Below are 24518 nucleotides of genomic sequence, written 5' to 3'. Positions count from 1 at the left end.
GCAAATTCCAACAAGGAACATTCACAACAGGCAAATGCCAGCCAATGACCATCTCCAATCAGACCGAATCTACTCGCTGACCTTTGACATTCTCAATGCTCTTACCATCAGGGAATCCCCCACTATCAACCTCCTTGGGGGTTACCATTGACCAGAAACTCAACTGGACTCACCACGTCACCACAGAGGCTACAAGAGTAGGTCAGAGACTGGGAAGAGTAACTCACCTCCTGACACCCCGAAATCTACGCCCTTTCTGCAAGACACCAATCAGGAGGGCGGTGGAATACTCCCCACTTACCTGGATGGGTGCAGCTCCAACAACGCTCAAGAAGCTTGACCCATTCCAGGACAAAGCAACTTCCTTGATTGGCACCACATCCACAAACATCCAATCCCTCCACCACCGACACTCAGTAGCAGCAGCGTGTACTATCTACCAGGTACACTGCAGAAGTTCACCAAAGAGTCTCAGACAATATCGTCCAAACTCAAGACCATTTCCATTACAAAGGCCAAGGCAGCAGATACATGGGAACCTCACCCCCCACAACGTCCCCTCCAAGCCACTCATCATCCTGACTTGGAAATATATCATCGTTCCTTCACTATGACTGGGTCAGAGTCTTGGAGCTCCATCCCAAAGGGCATTGTGGTGCGGCCTGCAGCACATGGAGGTTGAAGAAGGCTGGGTCACCCTCACCTTCTCAAGGGGCAACTCGGCACGGGCAATGAAGGACAGAAAACCAGTCACGCCCAGGCCTGAGACTGAATAATGGAAAGTTGAGGGAAAGGCCGACCTCCATGATCCTGTTTAATTCTTTTTGAAATTGGGAATAATCTTTAATGAATTCCTAATCTTAGTCCAGAAAATGTTGACCCAATATTAGTGCGGTTTGATGGGAACACCATAGAGGCAGCTTTCCTCTTTACCTAACCCCGTGCTGTCCCAGCCCTGGGAGTTTTTGATGGGGAACAGTGTAGAGGGAGCTTTACTCTGTATCTAACCCCGTGTTGTCCCTGTCTTGGGAATGTTTGAGGGGGACAGTGTAGGGAAAGCTTTCCTCTGTATCTAGGGCGGCACAATGGCACAGTGGTTAGCACTGCTGCCTCATAGCGCCAGGGACCCGGATTCAATTCCCGCCTCAGGTGACTGACTGTGTGGAGTTTGCACGTTCTCCCCGTGTCTGCGTGGGTTTCCTCCGGGTGCTCCGGTTTCCTCCCACAGTCCAAAGATGTGCGGGTCAGGTGAATTGGCCATGCTAAATTGCCCGTAGTGTTAGGTAAGGGGTAAATGTAGGGGTATGGGTGGGTGGCGCTTCGGCAGGTCAGTGTGGACTTGTTGGGCCGAAGGGCCTGTTTCCACACTGTAAGTAATCTAATCTAACCCCGTGATGAGGACAGTGTAGAGTGAGGTTTACTCTGTATCTAACCCCGTGCTGTCCTTGTCCTGGGTGTTTGATGGGGGGAACAGTGTAGAGGAAGCTTTACACTGTAACTAACCCTGTGCTGACCCTGTCCTGGGAGTGTGTGATGGGGGACAGTGTAGAGTGAGGTTTACTCAGTATCTAACCTTGTGCTGTTCCTGTCCTGGGAGTGTTTGATGGGGGGAACAGTGTAGAGAGAGCTTTAATCTGATCTAACCCTGTGCTGTCCCTGTCCTGGGAGTGTGTGATGGGAGACAGTGTAGAAGGAGCTTTACACTATATCTAACCCTGTGCTGTCCCTGTCCTGGGAGTGTTTGATGGGGGACAGTGTAGAGGGAGCTTTACTCTGTATCTAACCCCGTGCTGTCCCTGTCCTGGGAGTGTTTGTTGGGGGGGACAGTGTAGAGGGAGCTTTACTCTGTATCTAACCCTGTGCTGTCCCTGTCCTGGTAGTGTTTGTTGGGGGACATTGTAGAGGGAGCTTTACTCTGTATCTAACCCCGTGCTCTCCCTGTGCTGAGTGGGGTTGATGGGGACAGTGTGGGCGAGCTTTTCTCTGTATCTAACCCCATGCTGTCCCTGTCCTGGGAGTGTGTGATGGGGGACAGTGTAGAGGGAGCTTTACTTCAGATTGCAAGTTTTGCGCTGACCCTGGGAGTGTTATAGGCCGTGTCCTGAACTCTATTTCTGCCTCTTCAGGATTGTTTTGCTGTGTTCACTGGAGGACCAGCCGAGACGAGGAAACTTCTGCAGTATAAGTTTGATTATATCTTTTATACAGGTGAGAGGGGGCATCAAACTGAGACACATGGGGTGGGGAGGTGGGTGTGGGGTGGGGTGGGGTGGGGGGAAGGGAGGAGCAGTCCGAATACAGTGCCAGGACAGCAGAACGCTAAGGCCAGGCAGTCAAAATGGACACTCACAGTCTAGACCCTGGACAAGGACACAGGAGCTCTCTCCCCCTACTCTCCCTCCTCTCTCACCCACCCACTCTCCCTCCTCTCTCTCTCCCACCCACTCTCCCTCCTCTCTCTCCCACTCACTCTCCCTCCTCTCTCTCTCCCACCCACTCTCCCTCCTCTCTCTCTCCCACCCACTCTCCCTCCTCTCTCTCTCCCACCCACTCTCCCTCCTCTCTCTCTCCCACCCACTCTCCCTCCTCTCCCTCTCTCTCTCCCACCACTCTCAGGAAGGTCACGAGGTTGTCAGGAGATGAGGGATAACAGAGTGAACATACACAGAGGGATAACAGAGTGAACATACACAAATGCCTGGCATTAAACTGAAGACACAAAGTCAGTGTGCAGCTTGTTGTATTTTGGAGATAGTCATTGAGTGAGAATTTGAAGATTGCGTACAATTCTGGTCTCCCTCCTACCTGAAGGATGTTGTGAAACTGGAAAGGGTTCAGAAAAGATTTACAAGGATGTTGCTGGTGTTGGAGGGTTTGCGCTACAGGGGGAGGCGATATCGGCTGGGGCTGTTTTCCCTGGAGTGTCAGAGGTGGAGGAGTGACCTTATAGAGGTTTGAAAAGTCAGGAAGGACATGGATAGGATAAATTGACAAGTTTCTTTTCCCAGGATGGGTGAGTCCAGAAGTAGAGGGCATAGTTTTAGGATGAGAGGGGAAAAGTATAAATGAAAACAAAGGGGCAACTTTTTCACACAGAGGATGGTGCATGTATGGAATGAGCTGCCAGATGATGTGGTGGAGGCTGGTACAGTTACCGCATTTAAAAGGCGTTCCGGATAGGTATATGAATAGGAAGGGTTTGGAGGGATATGGCCAAGTGCTGGCAAATGGGACAAGACTAGGTTAGGCGATCTGTTGGCATGTACGAGTTGGACTGGAGGGTCTGTTTCTATGTTGTGAATTTCTATGAGTCGGTGACTCTATGAATTGTGAATCTATCTGTGACTCTGTGACTATGTGACTATATAAATTTATAACTCTGTAACACTGAGACACTGTAACTATATAACTCTATAACTCTGTGACTCTGTGACTGTATCATGATGTCTCTGTGACTCTGTGACTCTGTGTCTCTGTGACTCTGTGACTCTGTGTCTCTGTGACTCTGTGTCTCTGCGACTCTGTGACTCAATGACTCTATGAATCTATGTCTTTGTGACACTGTGACTATATAATTCTGTGATTCTGTGTCTCGGAAACGCTATGACTCTCTAACTCTGTGACTCTGTGACTCGGGGACTCTGTGACGCTGAGTCTCTGTGTCTCTGTGACTCTGTGACTCTGTGACTCTGTGATTCTGTGACTCTGTGACAATTTTTCAGTTGAATAAAGGGAAAAATGGAGCTATGAGGGAGGAGCTGGCCAAAGTTCAGTGGTGCAATACCTTAGCAGGGATGACAGTGGAGGAACAATGGCGGATATTTCTGTGTATAATACAAATTTGCAGGATCAGTTCATTCCAAAAAGGAAAAGGATCCTAGGAGGAGGCATGGGTGGCCGTGGCTGACGAGGGAAGTTAAGGAACATATAAAGTTAAAAGAGAAAAAGTATAATATAGCAAAGATAAGTGGGAAAAGGGAGGACTGGGAAGCTTTTCAAGAACAACAGAGGATTACTAAGAAGGAAATACGCAGACAAAAAATGAGGTACGAAGGTAAACTGGCCAATAATATAAAGGAGGACAGTAAAAGCTATTTTAGGTATGTGAAAGGCAAAAAAATGGTTAAGACTAAAATTGGGCCCTTGAAGACAGAAACAGGAGAATATATTACAGGGAACAAAGAAATGGCAGAAGAATTGAATTGATACTTCAGATCCGTGTTCACTGGGAAGACACAAGCAATCTCCCTGAGGTAACAGTGACTGAGGGACCTGAACTTAAGGGAATTTATATTTGCCAGGAATTGGTGTTGGAGAGACTGTTAGGTCTGAAGGTTGATAAGTCCCCAGGGCCTGATGGTCTACATCCCAGGGTACTGAAGGAGGTGGCTCGAGAAATCGTGGATGCATTGGTGATTATCGTGGATGAGTTCGATAGATTCAGGATCAGATCCTGCAGATTGAAGGGTGGCTAATGTTGTTCCACTTTTTAAGAAAGGTGGGAGAGAGAAAACAGGAAATTATAGACCAGTTAGTCTGACCTCAGTGATGGGAAAGATGCTGGAATCTATTATAAAGGATGAAATTACGACACATCTGGATAGTAGTAACAGGATAGATCAAAGTCCGCATGGATTTATGAAGGGGAAATCATGATTAGATTAGATTACTTACAGTGTGGAAACAGGCCCTTCGGCCCAACAAGTCCACACTGACCCGCCGAAGCGCAACCCACCCATACCCTTACATTTACCCCTTACCTAACACTATGGGCAATTTAGCATGGCCAATTCACCTGACCCGCACATCTTTGGACTGTGGGAGGAAACCGGAGCACCCGGAGGAAACCCACGTAGACACGGGGAGAACATGCAAACTCCACACAGTCAGTCACCTGAGTCAGGAATTGAACCCGGATCTCAGGCGCTTTCAGGCAGCAGTGCTAACCACTGTGCCACTGTGCCACCCAAAATGCTTGACTAATCTTCTGGAATTTTTTGAGGATGTAACTCTGAAGATAGACGAGTGAGATCCAGTAGATGAAGTGTATCTGGATTTTCAGAATACTTTTGATAAAGTCCCACATAGGAGGCTAGTGAGCAAAAGTAGGGCGCATGGTATTGGGGGCAAAGTAACTTGGATTGAAAGTTGATTGGCTGACAGGAAACAGTAGTGATAAACGGCTCCATTTCGGAATGGCTGGCAGTGACCAGTGGGGTATCGCAGGGATCAGTGCTGGGACCACAGGTTTTTACAATATATATTAATGATCTAGAAGATGGTATTAGTAATAACATTAGCAAATTTGCTGATGATACTAAGCTGGGTGGCAGGGTGAAATGTGAGGAGGATGTTAGGAGATTACAGGGTGACCTGGACAGGTTAGGTGAGTGGTCCGATGCATGGCAGATGCAGTTTAATGTGGATAAATGTATGGTTATCCACTTTGGTGGCAAGAACAGGAAGGCAGATTACTATCGAAATGGAATCAATTTAGGTAAAGGGGCCGTACAGAGAGATCTGGGTGTTCTTGTATACCACTCAATGAAGGTAAGCATGCATGTACAGCAGGTAGTGAAGATGGCTAATAGCATGCTGGCCTTCATAACAAGAGGAATTGAATATAGAAGCAAAGAGGTTCTTCTGCAGCTGTACAGGGCCCTGGTGAGACTACACCTGGAGTATATGCAGTTCTGGTCTCCAAATTTGTGGAAAGACATTCTGGATATTGAGGGAGCGCAGCGTAGGTTCACGATGTCAATTCCTGGAATGGCGGGATTACCTTACATTGAAAGACTGGAGTGACTGGGCTTGTATACCCTTGAGTTTAGAAGACTGAGAGGGAATTTGATTGAGACATAAGATTATTAAAGGGTTGGACACTCTGGAGGTAGGAAACATGTTTCCACTGATGTGTGAGTGCCGAACCAGACGACTCAGCTTAAAAATACGGGCTAGACTATTTAGGACAGAGATGAGGAGAAGCATCTTCACCCAGAGAGTGGTGACTGTGTGGAATGCTCTGCCCCGGAGGACAGTGGAGGCCCAGTCTCTGGATTCATTTAAGACAGAGTTGGTTAGAGCTCTCAAGCATCGTGGAATCAAGGGTTATGGAGATAAGGCAGGAACAGGATACTGATTAAGGATGATCAGCCACGATCATATTGAAAGGTGGTGCAGGCTTGAAGGGCAGAATGGCCTACTCCTGCACCTATTGTCTATTGTCTGTGTTTCTGTGACTCTGTGACTCTGAGACTCAAGGACTCGATGATTCCGTGACTCTGTGACTATGCATCTCTGTGACTCTATGACTCTGTGACTCTGTGATTCTCTGAACCTGTGACTCTGTGACTATGTGAATCTGTGACTCTGTGATTCTGTGTCCCTCTGTCTCTGTGTCTCTGTGACTGTGAAACCGTGACTCAGTCTCCCTGCGACTCTGTCTATCTGTGACTCTGTGATCCTGTGTCTCTATGATTCTGTGACTCTGTGTCTCTGTGACTCTGAGACTCAATGACTCTATGATTCTGTGACTCTGTGACTGTGCGTCTCTGTGACTCTCTGACACTGTGACTCTACGACTCTGTGACTCTGCGGTTCTGCCTCTCTGTGACTCTGTGCCTCTGAGACTCTGTGTCTCTGTGACTCTGTGACTCTGTGTCTCTGTATCTCTGTGTCTCTGTGACTCTGTGACTCTGTGACTCTGTGTATCTGTGACTCTGTGACTCTGTGACTCTGTGACTCTGTGTCTCTGTATCTCTGTGTCTCTGTGACTCTGTGACTCTGTGACTCTGTGTATCTGTGATTCTGTGTCTCTGTGACTCTGCGTCTGTGTGACTCTGTGTCTCTGTGTCTCTGTGATTCTGTGTCTCTGTGTCTCTGTATTTCTGTGACTCTGTGTCTCTGTGACTGTGTCTCTGTGTCTCTGTGTCTCTGTGTCTCTGTGACTCTGTGACTCTGTGTTTCTGTTAATCTGACACAGTGAAGGGAGACTGAGGGAGAGTCTAGACAGTGAAGTGTGACTGAGGGAGTGTGTGGACAGTGAAGGGAGACTGAAGGAGAGTCTAGACAGTGAAGGGAGATGGAAGAAGAGTGTGGATAGTGAAGGGAGACTGAAGGAGAGTCTAGACAGTGAAGGGAGACTGAGGGAGAGTGTGGATAGTGAAGGGAGACTGAGGGAGTGTCCAGACAGTGAATGGAGACTGAAGGAGTGTTTGTATAGTGAAAAGAGACTGAGAGAATGTGTGGACAGTGAAGTGAAACTGAGGGAGAGTCTAGACAGTGAACAGAGACTGAGGGAGTGTGTGGACAGTGAAGGGAGACTGAGGGAGTGTCTAGACAATGAAGAGAGACTGAGGGAGTGTGGGGACAGTGAAGACAGACTGGACGAGAGTCTAGACAGTGAAGGGAGACAGAAGAAGAATCCAGACAGTGAAGGAAGACTGATGTAGTGTGTGGAAAGTGAAGGGAGTCTGAGGGAGTGTGTGGACAGTGAAGGGAGACTGAAGGAGAGTCTAGACAGTGAAGGGAAACTGAGAATGTGTGGTCATTTAAGGGAGACTGAAGGAGGGTCTAGACTGTGAGGGGATATTGAGGGAGTGTGTGGATAGTGAAGGGAGACTGAGTGGGAGTCTAGACCATGAAGGGAGACTGAGGGAGTGTGACTCTGTGACTCCGTGTATCTGTGATTCTGTGTCTCTGTCACTCTGTCACTATGTGACTCAGTGACTCTCTCATTATGTCACTATGTGACTCTATGTCTCTGACACTATGTCTCTGTGACACTGTGACTCTGAGACTCTGTGTCAATGTAACTCTGTGATTCTGTCACTATGTGACTCTCTGTATCTGACACTATGTCTCTGTGTACAGTGAAGGGAGACTGAGGGAGTGTGTGGATAGTGAAATGAGAATGAGGGAGTGTGTGGATGGTGAAATGAGAATGAGGGAGTGTGTGGATAGTGAAGAGAGACTGAAGGAGAGTCTAGACAGTGAAGGGAGACCGAAAGAGAGTCTAGACAGTGAAGAGAGACTGAAGGAGAGTCTAGACAGTGAAGAGATACTGGAGGAGGGTCTCGGCAGTGAAGGGAGACATAAGGAGAGTATAGACAATGAAGAGAGACTGAGGGAGTTTCGAGACAGTGAATGGAGACTGAGGGAGTGTGTGGACATTGAAGGGAGACTGAAGGAGGGTCTAGACTGTGAAGGGATACTGAGGGAGTGTGCGGTCAGTGAAGTGTGACTGAGGGAGTGTGTGGACAGTGAAGGGAGACTGAGGGAGAGTCTAGACAGTGAAGGGAGACTAAGGGAGTGTGCGGTCAGTGAAGTGAGACTGAGGGAGTATGTGGATATTGATGGGAGACTGAGGGAGAGTCTAGACAGTGAAGGGAGACTGAGGGATTCTGTGGAGAGTAAATGGAGACTGGGGGAAAGCTGAGACAGTGAAGGGAAACTGAGGGAGTGTTTGGATATTGATGGGAGACTGAGGGAGAATCTAGAAAGTGAAGAGAGACTGAAAGAATGTGTGGACAGTGAAGGGAGACTGAAGGAGAGTCCAGACAGTGAAGGGAGACTGAGGGAGAATCTAGACAGTGAAGGGAGACTGAAGGAGAGTCTAGACAGTGAAGGGAGACTGAGGGAGTGTCTTGGCAGTGAAGGAAGACTGAGGGAGTGTGTGGATAGTGAAAGGAGACTGAGGGAGTGTGTGGATATTGATGGGAGACTGAGGGAGAATCTAGACAATGAAGGGAGACTGAGGGAGAGTGTGGATAGTGAATGGAGACTGAAGGAGAGTCTAGACAGTGAAGGGAGATGGAAGGAGAGTCTAGACAGTGAAGGGAGACTGAGGGAGAGTCCAGACAGTGAAGGAAGACTGAGAGAGAGTGTGGATAGTGAAGGGAGACTGAGGTAGTGTGTGGAAAGTGAAGCATGACTGAAGAAGAGTCTAGACAGTGAAGGGAAACTGAAGGAGAGTCTAGACAATGGCGAGAGACCGAGGGAGTGTCTAGACAGTGAATGGAGACTGACAGAGTGTGTGGACATTGAGGGGACACTGAAGGAGGGTCTAGACCATGAAGGGAGACTGAGGGAGTGTGACTCTGTGTATCTGTGATTCTGTGATTCTGTGTCTCTGTGACTCTGTCACTATGTGACTCTGTGACTCTCTCATTATGTCACTATGTGACTCTATGTCTCTGACACGATGTCTCTGTGACACTGTGTCTCTGTGACTCTGTGATTCTGTCACTATGTGACTCTGTGTATCTGACACCATGTCCCTGTGTACAGTGAAGGGAGACTGAGGGAGTGTGTGGATAGTGAAGGGAGACTGAGGGAGTGTGTGGACAGTGAAGGGAGACTGAGGGAGAGTCTAGACAGTGAATGGAGACTGAGGGAGGGTGCGGAGAGTGAAGGGAGACTGATGGAGAGTCTAGACAATGAAGGGTGACAGAAGGAGAGTCTAGACAGTGAAGGGAGAATGAGGAAAGTCTAGACAGTGAACAGAGACTGAGGGAGCATGTGGATAGTGAAGAGAGACTGAAGGAGAGTCTAGACAGGGAAGGGGGACAGAAGGAGAGTCTAGACAGTGACGGGAGACTGAGGGAGAGTGTGGATAGTGATGGGAGACTGAAGGAAATTCTAGGCAGTGAAGGCAGACCGAAGGAAAGTCTAGACAGTGAAGAGAGACTGAGGGAGTGTGTGGACAGTGAAGGGAGACTGAAGGAGAGTGGCGACAGTGAAGGAAGACTGAGGGAGAATCTAGACAGTGAATGGAGACTGAGGGAGAGTGTGTATAGTGAAGGGAAACTGAGGGAGTGTCTATGCAGTGAAGGGAGACTGAAGGTGAGTCTAGACAATGAAGAGAGATGGAGGGAGTGTGTGGATAGTGAATGGAGTTGGAAGGAGAGGCTAGACAGTGAAGGGAAACTGAGGGAGTGTCTCGATAGTGAAGTGAGATTGAGGGAGAGTCTCGACAGAGAATGGAGACTGAAGGATAGTCTAGACAGTGAAGAGAGACTGAGGGATTGTGTGGACAGTAAATGGAGTCTGGGGAAAGCTGAGACACTGAAGGGAGACTGAGGGAGTGTGTGGATAGTGAAGGTAGACTGCAGGAGAGTGGAGACAGTGCAGGAAGACAGAGGGAGAATCTAGACAGTGAATGGAGACTGAGGGAGGGTACGGAGTGTGAAGGGAGCCTGAAGGAGAGTCTAGACAATGAAGGGAGACAGAAGGAGAGTCTAGACAGTGAAGGGAGTCTGAGGGAGTGTGTGGACAGTGAAGGGAGAATGAGGAAAGTCAAGACAGTGAACAGAGACTGAGGGAGTGTTTGGACAGTGAATGGAGACTGAGGGAGTGTTTGCATAGTGAGGAGAGACAGAGGGAATGTGTGGACAGCGAAGGGAGACTGAGGGATTCTGTGGATATTGATGGGAGACTGAGGGATTGTGTGGACAGTAAATGGAGACTGGGGGAAAGCTGAGACAGTGAAGGGAGACTGAGGGTGTGTTTAAGCAGTGAAGGTAGACTGAAGGAGAGTCCAGACAGTGAAGAGAGACTGAAGGAGAGTCTAGAAAGTAAAGGGAGACAGAAGGAGAGTCTAGACAGTGAATGGAGACTGAGGGAGTGTTTGGATAGCGAAGAGAGACTGAGAGAATGTGTGGACAGTGAAGGGAGACTGAAGGAGAGTCTAGAAAGTAAAGGGAGACAGAAGGAGAGTCTAGACAGTGAATGGAGACTGAGGGAGTGTTTGGATAGCGAAGAGAGACTGAGAGAATGTGTGGACAGTGAAGGGAGACTGAAGGAGAGTCTAGAAAGTAAAGGGGGACAGAAGGAGAGTCTAGACAGTGAAGGGAGACTCAGGGAGAGTGTGGATATTGAAGGGAGACTGAAGGAGAGTCTAGGCAGCGAAGGGAGACCGAAGGAGACTCCAGAGAGTGAAGCGAGACTGGACGAGAGTCGAGACAGTGAAGGGAGACTTAGGGAGTGTGTGGACAGTGAAGGGAGATCGAAGGAGAGTCTAGACAGTGAAGGGAGACTGAGGGAAGACTTAGGGAGTGTCCAGACAGTGAATTTTTGTTTTTTTTTTAGATTAGATTACTTACAGTGTGGAAACAGGCCCTTCGGCCCAACAAGTCCACACCGGCCCGCCGAAGCGCAACCCACCCATACCCCTACATTTACCCCTTACCTAACACTACGGGCAATTTAGCATGGCCAATTCACCTGACCCATACATCTTTGGACTGTGGGAGGAAACCGGAGCACCCGGAGGAAACCCACGCAGACACGGGGAGAACGTGCAAACTCCACACAGTCAGTCGCCTGAGTCGGGAATTGAACCCGGGTCTCAAGCGCTGTGAGGCAGCAGTGCTAACCACTGTGCCGCCCACTAATGGAGACTGAAGGAGTGTTTGGATAGTGAAAAGAGACTGAGAGAATGTGTGGACAGTGAAGGGAGACTGAGGGAGAGTCTAGACAGTGAAGCGAGACTGGAGGAGAGTCTAGACAGTGAAGGAAGACTTAGGGAGTGTGTGGACAGTGAGTGGAGACAGAAGAAGAGTCTAGACAGTGAAGGGAGACTGAGGGAGAGTGTGGATAGTGAAGTGAGAATGATGGAGTGTGTGGACAGTGAAGGGAGACTGAGAGAGTGTGTGGATAGTGAATGGAGACTGAGGGAGAGTCTAGAAAGTGAAGTTAGATCGAAGGAGAGTCTAGACAGTGAAGGGAGACTGAAGATGAGTCTAGACAGTGAAGGGAGAATGAGGGAGAGTCTAGACAGTGAAAGGAGACTGAAGGAGAGTCTAGACAGTGAATGGAGACTGAGTGAGTGTGTGGACAGTGATGGGAGACTGAAGGAGAGTCTAGACAGTGAATGGAGATTGAGGTAGTGTGTGGACAGTGAAGGGAGACTGAGGGAGTGTGTGGAAAGTGAAGGGAGACTGAAGGAGAGTCTAGACAGTGAATGGAGACTGAGGGAGGGTGCGGAGAGTGAAGGGAGACTGAAGGAGGGTCTAGACTGTGAAGAGAGACTGAGGGAGTGTGTGGACAGTGAAGAGTGACTGGACGAGAGTCTAGACAGTGAATGGAGACTGAGGTAGAGTCTAGACAGTGAAGGGAGACCGAGGGAGTGTGTGGACAGTGAACAGAGACTGAAGGTGAGTCTAGAGAGTAAAGGGAGACCGAAGGAGATCTAGACCGTGAATGGAGACTGAGGGAGAGTGTGGATAGTGAAGGGAGACTGTGTGAGTGTCTGTGCAGTGAAGGGAGACTGAAGGAGAGTCTAGACAATGAAGAGAGATGGAGGGAGTGTGTGGATAGTAAAGGGAGGCTGAAGGAGTGTCTTGACAGTGAAGGGAGACTGAAGGAGAGTCTAGATAGTGAAGGGAGACTGAGGGAGTGTGCGGTCAGTGACAGGAAGCTGAGTGAGTGTGTCTGTGTGACTCTGTGTACCTGTGATTCTGTGTCTCTGTGACTCTGTCACTATGTGACTCAGTGACTCTCACATTATGTCACTACGTGACTCTATGTCTCTGACACTATGTCTCTGTGACACAGTGACTCTGAGACTCTGTGTCTCTGTGACTCTGTGATTCTGTCACTATGTGACTCTGTGCATCTGACACTATGTCTCTGTGTACAGTGAAGGGAGACTGAGGGAGTGTGTGGACAGTGAAGAGAGACTGAAGGAGAGTCTTGGCAGTGAAGGGAGACTGAAGGAGAGTCTAGACAGTGAAGGGAGACTGAAGGAGAGTCTAGACAGTGAAGGGAGACGGAGTGAGTGTGTGGACAGTGAAGAGAGACTGAAGGAAAGTCTAGACAGTGAAGGAAGACTGAGGTAGTGTGTGGACAGTGAATGGAGACTGAAGGAGAGTCTAGACAGTGATTGGAGACTGAGGGAGTGTGTGAACAGTGAAGGGAGACTGAAGGAGAGTCTAGACTGTGAAGGGAGACTGAGGGAGTGTGACTCTGTGACTCTGTGTATCTGTGATTCTGTGTCTCTGTGACTCTGTCACTATGTGACTCTGTGACTCTCTCATTATGTCACTATGTGACTCTATGTCTCTGACACGATGTCTCTGTGACACAGTGACTCTGAGACTCTGTGTCTCTGTGACTCTGTGATTCTGTCACTAAGTGACTCTGTGGATAGTGAAGGGAGACTGGAGGAGAGTCTAGACAGCGAAGGGAGACAGAAGGAGAGTCTAGACAGTGAAGGGAGACTGAGGGAGTGTGTGGATAGGGAAGGGAGACTGAGGGGGAGTCTAGACCATGAAGGGAGACAGAGGGAGTGTGACTCTGTGACTCTGTGTATCTGTGATTCTGTGTCTCTCTGACTCTCTCATTATGTCACTAGGTGACTCTATGTCTCTGACACTGTGTATCTGTGTACAGTGAAGGGAGACTGAGGGACTGTGTGTATAGTGAAGGGAGACTGAGGGAGAGTCTAGACAGTGATTGGAGACTGAGGGAGAGTCTAAACAGTGAAGGGAGACTGAGGGTGTGTCTAGACAATGAAGAGAGACTGAGGGAGTGTGTGGAGAGTGAAGAGAGACTGAAGGAGAGTCTAGGCTTTGAACGGAGACCGAAGGAGAGTCTAGACAGTGAAGAGAGCCTGAGGGAGAGTGTGAATAGTGAAGGGAGACTGAGGGAGTGTGTGGATATTGATGGGAGACTGAGGGAGAATCTAGACAGTGAAGGGAGACTGAGGGAGAGTGTGGATAGTGAATGGAGACTGAAGGAGAGTCTAGACAGTGAAGGGAGACTGAGGGAGAGTCCAGACAGTGAAGGAAGACTGAGAGAGAGTGTGGATAGTGAAGGGAGACTGAGGTAGTGTGTGGAAAGTGAAGCGTGACTGAAGAAGAGTCTAGACAGTGAAGGGAAACTGAAGGAGAGTCTAGACAATGGCGAGAGACCGAGGGAGTGTCTAGACAGTGAATGGAGACTGACAGAGTGTGTGGACATTGAGGGGACACTGAAGGAGGGTCTAGACCATGAAGGGAGACTGAGGGAGTGTGACTCTGTGACTCTGTGTATCTGTGATTCTGTGTCTCTGTGACTCTGTCACTATGTGACTCTGTGACTCTCTCATTATGTCACTATGTGACTCTATGTCTCTGACACGATGTCTCTGTGACACTGTGTCTCTGTGACTCTGTGATTCTGTCACTATGTGACTCTGTGTATCTGACACCATGTCCCTGTGTACAGTGAAGGGTGACTGAGGGATTGTGTGGACAGTGAAGGCAGACTGATGGATTATGTGGATTTTGATGGGAGACTGAGGGATTGTGTGGACAGTAAATGGAGACTGGGGGAACGCTGGGTCACTGAAGGGAAACTGAGGGATTGTTTAAGCAGTGAAGGTAGACTGAAGGAGACTGGAGACAGTGAAGGAAGACAGAGGGAGAATCTAGACAGTGAATGGAGACTGAGGGAGGGTGCGGAGAGTGAAGGGAGACTGGAGGAGAGTCTAAACAGTGATTGGAGATGGAAGGAGTGTGTGGAGAGTGAAGAGAGACTGAAGGAGAGTCTAGACAATGAAGAGAGACTGAGGGACTGTGTGGATAGTGAAGGGAGACTGAGGGAGCAGTCTAGAAAGTGATTGGAGACTGAGGGAGTGTGTGGACAGTGAAGGGAGACTGAAGGAGAGCCTAGAGAGTAAAGGGAGACTGAGGGAGTGTCTAGGCAGTGAATGGAGACTGAAGGAGAGTCTAGCAGTGAAGAGAGACTGAGGGAGTGTGTGGACAGTGAAGGGAGACTGAGGGAGGGTCTAGACAATGAAGGGAGACTGAGGGAGTGTGTGGACAGTGAAGAGAGACTGGACGAGAGTCTAGAGAGTGAAGGGAGACAGAAGGAGAGTCTAGACAGTGACGGGAGACTAAGGGAGTGTCTAGACAATGAAGAGAGACTGAGGGAGTTTGTGGACAGTGAAGAGAGACTGGACGAGAGTCTAGACAGTGAAGGGAGACTGAGCGAGTGTGTGGATAATGAAGGGAGACTGAGGGAGTGTCTAGGCTGTGAAGAGAGATTGAGGGAGTGTGAGGATAGTGAAGGGAGACTGAAGGAGTGTATGGACAGTGAATGCAGACTGAAGGAGAGCCTAGAGAGTAAAGGGAGACTGAGGGAGTGTCTAGGCAGTGAAGGGAGACTGAGGGATTGTGTGGACAGTAAATGGAGACTGGGGGAAAGCTGAGACAGTGAAGGGAGACTGAGGGAGTGTTTAAGCAGTGAAGGGAGACTGAGGGAGTGTGCGGTCAGTGAAGGGAGACTGAAGGGGAGTCTGGACAGTGAAGGGAGACAGAAGGAGTGTCTAGGCTGTGAACGGAGCCCGGAGGAGAGTCTAGACATTGAAGAGAGACAGAGGGAGAGTGTGGATAGTGAAGGGAGACAGAAGGAGAGTCTAGTCAGTGAAGGGAGACTGAGGGAGTGTTTAAACAGTCAAGGTAGACTGAAGGAGAGTGGAGACAGTGAAGGAAGATAGAGGGAGAATCTAGACAGTGAATGGAGACTGAGGGAGGGTACTGAGAGTGAAGAGAGACTGGAGGAGAGTCTAGACAGTGATTGGAGACTGAGAGAGTGTGTGGATAGTGAAGAGAGACTGAGAGAATGTGTGGACAGTGAAGGGAGACTGAAGGAGTGTCTAGACAGTGAAGGGGGGCTGAGGGAGAGTGTGGATAGTGAACGGAGACCGAAGGAGAGTCTTGACAGTGAAGAGAGACTGAGGGAGAGTATGGATAGTGAAGGGAGACAGAAGGAGAGTCTAGACAGTGAAGGGAGACAGAAGGAGTGTCTAGACAGTGAAGGGAGACAGAAGGAGTGTCTAGACAGTGAAGGGAGACTGAGGGAGAGTGTGCATTGTGAAGAGAGACTGAGAGAATGTGTGGACAGTGAAGGGAGACTGAAGGAGAGTCTAGCAGTGAAGAGAGATTGAGGGAGTGTGTGGATAGTGAAGGGAGACTGAGGGAGTTTATGGACAGTGAATGCAGACTGAAGGAGAGCCGAGAGAGTAAAGGGAGACTGAGGGAGTGTGTGGACAGTAAATGGAGACTGGGGGAAAGCTGAGACAGTGAAGGAAGCCTGAGGGAGTGTGCGGTCAGTGAAGGGAGGTTGAAGGAGTGTCTTGACAGTGAAGGGAGACTGAAGGAGAGTCTAGTCAGTGAAGGGAGGCTGAGGGAGAGTGTGGATAGTGAAGGGAGACTGATGGATTATGTGGATAATGATGGGAGACTGAGGGATTGTGTGGACAGTGAAGGGAGACTGGGGGAAAGCTGAGACAGTGAAGGGAGACTGAGGGAGTGTTTAAGCAGTGATGGGAGACTGAAGGAGAGAGGAGACAGTGAAGGAAGACAGAGGGAGAATCTAGACATTGAATGGAGACAGGGAGGATACGGAGAGTGAAGAGAGACTGAAGGAGAGTCTAGGCTGTGAACGGAGACCGAAGGAGAGTCTAGACAGTGAAGAGAGACTGAGGGAGAGTGTGGATTGTGAAGGGAGACTGAGAGAATGTGTGGACAGCGAAGGGAGACTGAAGGAGTGTCTAGACCATGAAGGGAGACTGAGGGAGTGTGACTCTGTGACTCTGTGTATCTGTGATTCTGTGTCTCTGACACTCTGTCACTATGTGACTCAGTGACTCTTCATTATGTCACTATGTGACTCTATGTCTCTGACACTATGTTTCTGTGATATTGTGACTCTGACACTCTGTCTCTGTGACTGTGCGATTCTGTCACTATGTGACTCTGTGTATCTGACACTATGTCTCTGTGTACAGTGAAGGGAGACTGAGGGAGTGTGTGGACAGTGAAGAGAGACCGAAGGAAAGTCTAGACAGTGAAGGGAGACTGAAGGAGAGTCTAGACAGTGAAGGGAGACTGAGGGAGTGTGTGAATAGTGCAGGGAGACTGAAGGAGAGTCTAGACAGTGAAGAGAGACTGAGGGAATTGTGTGGATAGTGAAGGGAAACTGGAGGAGAGTCTAGACAGTGAAGGGTGACAGAAGCAGAGTCTAGACAGTGAAGAGAGACTGATGGAGTATGTGGACAGTGAAGGGAGACAGGAGGAGAGTCTGGACTGTGAACAGAGACTGAGGGAGTGTGTGGACAGTGAAGGGAGACTGAGGGGTTGTGTGGATTGTGAAGGGAGACTTGGATTATGTGGATAATGATGGGAGTCTGAGGGATTGTGTGGACAGTAAATGGAGAGTGGGGGAACGCTGAGACACTGAAGGGAGACTGAGGGAGTGTTTAAGCAGTGAAGGTAGACTGAAGGAGAGTGGAGACAGTGAAGGAAGACAGAGGGAGAATCTAGACAGTGAATGGAGACTGAGGGAGGGTGCAGAGAATGAAGGGAGACTGAATGAGAGTCTAAACAGTGATTGGAGATGGAAGGAGTGTGTGGAGAGTGAAGAGAGACTGAAGGAGAGTCTAGACAATGAAGAGAGACTGAGGGACTGTGTGGATAGTGAAGGAAGACTGAGGGAGCAGTCTAGAAAGTGATTGGAGACTGAGGGAGAGTGTGGACAGTGAAGGCAGACTGATAGAGAGTCTAGACAGTGAAGGGAGACTGAGGGAGTGTCTAGACAATGAAGAGAGATTGAGGGATTGTGTGGACAGTGAAGAGAGACTGGACGAGAGTCTAGACAGTGAAGGGAGACTGAGGGAGTGTGTGGAGAGTGAAGAGAGACTGAAGGAGAGTCTAGACAATGAAGAGAGACTGAGGGACTGTGTGAATAGTGAAGGGCGACTGATGGAGAGTCTAGACAGTGAAGGGAGACTGAGGGAGTGTCTAGACAATGAAGAGAGACTGAGGGAGTGTGTGGGTAGTGAAGAGAGACTGAGAGAATGTGTGGACATTGAAGGGAGGCTGAGGGATTGTGTGGATATTGATGGGAGACAGAGGGAGTGTGTGGACAGTAAGTGGAGACTGAAGGAGAGTCTAGAGAGTGAAGGGAGACAGAAGGAGAGTCTAGACAGTGAAGAGAGACTGAGGGAGTTTGTGGACAGTGACGAGAGACAGGAGGAGAGTCTGGACAGTGAAGGGAGACAGGAGGAGAGTCTAGACTGCGAACAGAGACTGAGGGAGTGTGTGGACAGTGAGGAAGAGTTTGGACAGTGAAGGGAGACTGAGGGATTGTGTGGACAGTAAATGGAGATTTGGGGAAAGCTGAGACAGTGAAGGGAGACTGAGGGAGTGTGTGGGTAGTGAAGAGAGACTGAGAGAATGTGTGGACAGTGAAGGGAGGCTGAGGGATTGTGTGGATATTGATGGGAGACTGAGAGAGGGGGCGGAGAGTGAAGGGAGAGTGAAGGAGGGTCTAGACAATGAAGAGAGACTGAGGGAGTGTGTGGACAGTGAAGAGAGACTGGACGAGAGTCTAGACAGTGAAGGGAGACAGAAGGAGAGTCTAGACAGTGAAGGGAGACTGAGGGAGTGTGTGGATAGTGAAGGGAGACTGAGGGAGTGTGTGGATATTGAAGGGAGACTGAGGGAGTGTCTGGCAGTGAAGAGAGTTTGAGGGAGTGTGTGGATAGTGAAGGGAGACTGAGGGAAGTCTAGACAGTGAACATAGACTGAGGGAATGTTTGGATAGTGAAGAGAGACTGAGAGAATGTGTGGACAGTGAAGGGAGACTGAGGGATTGTGTGGACAGTAAATGGAGACTGGGGGAAAGCTGAGACAGTGAAGGGAGACTGAGGGAGTGTTGAAGCAGTGAAGGGAGACTGAAGGAGAGTCCAGACAGTGAAGGAAGGCTGAGGGAGTGTGTGTACAGTGAATGGAGATGGAAGGAGAGTCTAGACAATGAAGAGAGACTGAGGCAGTGTGCGGTCAGTGAATGGAGGTTGAAGGAGTGTCTTGACAGTGAAGGGAGACTGAGAGAATGTGTGGACAGTGAAGGGAGACATAAGGAGAGTCTAGACAGTGAAGGGAGAATGTGGGAGTGTGCGGTCAGTGAAGGGAGACTGAGGGAGTGTGAGAATAGTGAAGGGAGACTGAAGGATGGTTTAGACTGTGAAGGGATGCTGAGGGAGTGTGACTCTGTGACTCTGTGTATCTGTGATTCTGTGTCTCTGTCACTCTGTCACTATGTGACTCAGTGACTCTCTCATTATGTCACTATGTGACTCAAGGTCTTTGACACTATGTCTCTGTGACACTTTGACTCGGAGACTCTGTGTCTCTGTGACTCTGTGATTCTGTCACTATGTGACTGTGTGTCTGACACCATGCCTCTGTGTACAGTGAAGGGAGACTGAGGGAGTGTGTGGACAGTGAAGGGAGACTGAGGGAGTGTGCAGATAGTAAAGGGAGGCTGAAGGAGTATCTCGACAGTGAAGGGAGACTGAGGGAGTGTGTGGAAAGTGAAGGGAGACTGAAGGAGAGTCTAGACTGTAAAGGGAGACTGATCGAGAGTCTAGACAGTGAAGAGAGACTGAGTGAGTTTCTAGGCAGTGAATGGAGACTGAAGGAGAGTCTAGACAGTGAAGGGTGGGTGAGGGAGTTTGTGGACGGTTAAAGGAGACTGTGAGAGTTAGAACAGTGAACAGAGATGTGTCATGTGTTGGGGTATGAATGGGGATTTGGGATGCGGTTGTCGGTGACATCCTGTATTGTCCTGTGCCCGTGAGGATGATGTTGGCTTGGGAGTCTGTGTCCCAATTGAAGACTGGAAGAGGAGGAGTACTGGGTGACAGAGCACAGTGTAGTGAGTCTGGATTCCCCCCCCCCTCACTCACTGCTGGTTTACGAGGTCACTGCTCAGCTGTGTCTGTCCGCAGGGAACAGCACCGTCGGGAAGCTCATCATGAAAGCTGCTGCGGAACACTTGACGCCTGTCACATTGGAGCTGGGAGGGAAGAATCCATGTTACATAGACCAGAGCTTTAGCCTGGAGAGCACGGTTCATCGCCTGGTCTGGGGCCGTTTCTTTAACACTGGCCAGTGCTGTGCCTCTCCAGACTACGTGCTCTGCTGTATAGAGGTTCAAGAGCAGCTCGTCCCTGCCATCAAACAGTGTCTGAAGAGATTCTACGGGGCGGAACCGAAAGAAAGTGCCGACTATGGAAGAATAGTCAGCGATCAGCACTTTCATCGTCTGCAGCAACTCCTCAACGCTGGTCAGGTGGTGATAGGAGGCGACACTGATAAACAGGACAGATATTTCGGTAGGTATTGCTGAGTCCGTGAATTAAATGTTGTGTACCTGTCCCAGTCAGTATTACTGAGTCAATCAATTCAATACCATGTCCCTGTTCCAGTCAGAAATATTGTGTCAGTGAATTAAATACTGTGTCTCTGTCCAAATAAGTATGACAGAGTCGGCGAATTAAATACTGTGTCCCAGTCAGTATTACTGAGTCAGTGAATTAAATACTGTGCTCCAGTCCCAGTCAGAATTACTGAGTCACTGAATTAAATACTATGTCCCTGCCTCAGTCAGAACTACTGAGTAAGTGAATTAAATACCGTGTCCCCCTCTCAGTCAGCATTACTGAGTCAGTGAATTAAGTACGGTGTCCCTGTCCCAGTCAGTATTACTGAGTCAGTGAATTAAATACTGTGTCCCTGTCCCAGTCAATATTACTGAGTTAGTGTATTAAATACAGTGTCCCTGTCCCAGGCAATATTACTGAATCAGTGAATTAAATACTGTGTCCCTGTCCCAGTCAGTATTACTGAGTCAGTGAATTAAATACTGAGTTCCTGTCCCAGTCAATATTACTGAGTCAGTGAATTAAATACTGTGTCCCTGTCCCAGGCGATATTACTGAGTCAGTGAATTAAATACTGTGTCCCTGTCCCAGTCAGTATTACTGAGTCAGAGTATTAAATGCTGTGGCATTGTCCCAGGCAATGTTACTGAGACAGTGTATTAAATACTGTATCCTTGTACCAGTCTGTATTACTGAGGCAGTTTGCTTAATACTGTGCCTCTGTTCTAGTCTGTATTACTGTGTCAGTGTATTAAATACTGTGTTCATGTCCCAGGTGGCATTTCTGAGTAAGTGCATTAAATACTGTGTCCCTGTCCCAGTCGCTATTACTGAGTTAGTAAATTTAGTACTGTGTCCCTGTCCCAGTCAGTATTACTGAGTGAGAGTATTAAATGCTGTGTCCCTGTCCCAGTCAGTATTACTGAGTTAGTGAATTAAATACTGTGTCCATGTCCCACTCAGTACTACTGAGTCAATGAATTAAATATTGTGTCCCTGTCCCAGTCAGTATTACTGAGTCAGTGTATTAAATACTGTGTACCGATCTCAGTCAGTATTACTGAGTCAGTGAATTAAATATTGTGTCCATGTACCAGGGAGTATTACTGAGTCAGTGTACAAATTATTGTGTCCCTCTCCTAGTCAGTATTACAGAGTCAGTTAATTTAATGCTGTGTCCTTGTCCCAGTGTGTATTACTGAATCAGTGTATTAAACACTGTGTCCCTATCCCAGTCAGTATCACTGAGCTGGTGAGTTAAATACTGTGTCCCTGTCCCAGTCAGTATTAATGAGATGGTGAGTTAAATAATGTGTCCCTGTCCCAGTCAATGTTACAGAGTCAGTGTATTAAATACTGTGCCCCTGTCTCAGTCAATATTACTGAGTCAGTGAATTAAATACTGTGTCCCTTTCCCAGTCAGTATTACAGTGTCAGTGTATTAAAAGTTTGTGTCCCTGTCCCAGTCAGTATTACAGTGCCAGTGTATTAAATACTGTGTCCCTGTCCCAGTCAGTATTACTGAGTCAGTGAATTAAATACTGTGTCCATGTACCAGGGAGTATTACTGAGTAAGTGTATAAATTTGTCCCTGTCCCAGTCAGTACAACTGAGTCAGTGAATTAATTACTGTGATCCTGTCCCAGTCAGTTTTGCTGAGTCTGTGAATTATAAACTGTGTTGATGTCCCATTCAGTAATACGGAGTCAATGAATTAAAAACTGTGTCCCTGTCCCAGTCAGTATTACTGAGTGAGTGTGTTAAATATTGTGCACCTGTCCCAGTCTGTATCACGGAGTCAGTGAATTAAATACTGTGTCAATGTCCCAGGCAGTATCAATGAGTCAATGTATTAAATACTGTGTCCCTGTCCCAGTCAATAGTACTGGACGAGTGAGTGTAACATTGTGATCCTGCCCAGTCAGTATTACTGAGTTAGTGTGTTAAATGTTGTGTCCATGTCCCAGTCAGTATTACTGAGTCAGTGAATTAAATACAGTGTCGCTGTTCCAGTCAGTATTACTGAGTCAGTGTATAAATTATTGTGTCCCTGTCCTAGTCCGTATTACTGAGTCAGTGAATTAAATGCTGTGTCCCTGTCCCAGTCAATATTACTGAGTCAGTGAATTAAATATGTGCCCCGTCCCAGTCAGTATTATTGAGTCTGTGTATTAAAAATTTGTGTCCCTGTCCAAATCAGTATTTCTGAGTCACTAAATTATAAACTGTGTCCCTGTCCCAGTCTGTATTACTGAGTCAGTGTATTAAATCCTGCGTCCCTTTCCCAGTCAGTATTACCGAGTCAGTGAATTAAATACAGTGTCCATGTACCAGGGAATATTACTGAGTAAGTGTATAAATTGTTTCCCTGTCCCAGTCAGTACAACTGAGTCAGTGAATTAATTACTGTGATCCTGTCCCAGTCAGTTTTGCCGAGTCTGTGAATTTTAAACTGTGTTGATGTCCCATTCAGTAATACGGAGTCAATGAATTAAATACTGTGTCCCTGTCCCAGTCAGTATTACTGAGTGAGTGTGTTAAATATTGTGCACCTGTCCCAGTCTGTATCATGGAGTCAGTGAATTAAATACTGTGTCAATGTCCCAGGCAGTATCAATGAGTCAATGTATTAAATACTGTGTCCCTGTCCCAGTCAATATTACTGAACCAGTGAGTGTAACATTGTGACCCTGCCCAGTCAGTATTACTGAGTTAGTGTGTTAAATGTTGTGTCCATGTCCCAGTCAGTATTACTGAGTCAGTGAATTAAATACAGTGTCGCTGTTCCAGTCAGTATTACTGAGTCAGTGTATAAATTATTGTGTCCCTGTCCTAGTCCGTATTACAGAGTCAGTTAATTAAATGCTGTGACCCTGTCCCAATGTGTATTACAGAGTCAGCGTAATAAACTCTGTGTCCCTGTGCCAGTCAGTATTACTGAGTCAGTGAATTACATACTGTGCCCGTGTCCCAAGAGTAAGACTGAGTCAGTGTATTAAATACTGTGTCCCTGTCCCCGTCAATATTACTGAGTTAGTGAAGAATAAACTGTGTCCCTGTATCAGTCAGTATTACTGAGTCAGTGTGTTAAATACTAGGTAAATGAACCTGTCCCAGTCTGTATTACTGAATCAGTGAATTAAATACTGTTTCCTGTCCCAGTCAGTATTACTAAGTCAGTGAAGTATGAATTGTGTCCATGGTCCAGTCAGCATTACTCAGTCAGCGAATTAAATATCATGTCCCTGTGCCAGTCAGTATTACACTGAGTCAGTGAGTTAAATATTGTGTCCCTGTCTCAGTCAGTATTACTGAGTCAGTGAATTAAATTCTGTGTACCTATCCCGGTCAGTATTACTGAGTTAGTGTGTTAAATACAAGGTGAATGAATCTGTCCCAGTCTGTATTACTGAATCAGTGAATTAAATACTGTTTCCTGTCCCAGTCAGTATTACTAAGTCAGTGAAGTATGAATTGTGTCCATGGTCCAGTCAGCATTACTCAGTCAGCGAATTAAATATCATGTCCCTGTGCCAGTCAGTATTACACTGAGTCAGTGAGTTAAATATTGTGTCCCTGTCTCAGTCAGTATTACTGAGTCAGTGAATTAAATTCTGTGTACCTATCCCGGTCAGTATTACTGAGTTAGTGTGTTAAATACAAGGTGAATGAATCTGTCCCAGTCTGTATTACTGAATCAGTGAATTAAATACTGTTTCCTGTCGCGGTCAGTGTTACTGAGTCAGTGAGTTAAATATTGTGTCACTGTCTCAGTCAGTATTACTGAGTCAGTGTATTAAATACTGTGTCCCTATCCCAGTCAGTATTACTGAGTTAGTGTATTAAATACTGTGTCCCTGTCCCCATCAATATTACTGAGTCAGTGAAGAATAAACTGTGTCCCTGTATCAGTCAGTATTACTGAGTCAGTGAATTAAATACTAGGTAAATGAACCTGGCCCAGTCTGTATTACTGAATCAGTGAATTAAATACTGTTTCCTGTCCTGGTCAGTATTACTGAGTCTGTGAATTAAATGCTGTGTCCCTGTCCCTGTCAGTACTACTGAGTCAGTAAAGTATGAATTGTGTCCATGGTCCAGTCAGCATTACTCAGTCAGCATATTAAATATCATGTCCCTGTGCCAGACAGTATTACACTGAGGCAGTGAGTTAAATAATGTGTCCTTGTCTCAGTCAGTATCACTGAGTTAATGCTTTATAAACTGCGTCCCTGTCCCAGTCAGTATCACTGAGTCAGTGAATTAAATACTGTGCCCCTGTCCCAGTCAGTATTACAGTGTCAGT

The 24518-nt window shown here is 47.7% G+C and overlaps 1 protein-coding gene across 1 annotated transcript in view; it reads left to right on the top strand.

Annotated features, from left to right (window-relative positions):
* Positions 1-24518, top strand: part of aldh3b1 (aldehyde dehydrogenase 3 family, member B1) — a 48341-nt gene that overhangs the window by 4927 nt on the left and 18896 nt on the right. The window contains exons 5-6 of the mRNA XM_060828281.1: positions 2127-2208; positions 19778-20164. Coding sequence (XP_060684264.1) covers positions 2127-2208; positions 19778-20164 — 469 coding nt within the window. The remainder of the gene's footprint in view (positions 1-2126; positions 2209-19777; positions 20165-24518) is intronic.

The sequence above is a fragment of the Hemiscyllium ocellatum genome, chromosome 8 (genome assembly GCF_020745735.1).
Source record: "Hemiscyllium ocellatum isolate sHemOce1 chromosome 8, sHemOce1.pat.X.cur, whole genome shotgun sequence".
Classification (NCBI taxonomy): domain Eukaryota; kingdom Metazoa; phylum Chordata; class Chondrichthyes; order Orectolobiformes; family Hemiscylliidae; genus Hemiscyllium; species Hemiscyllium ocellatum.
This window is presented reverse-complemented; position numbering and strand designations above follow the sequence as displayed.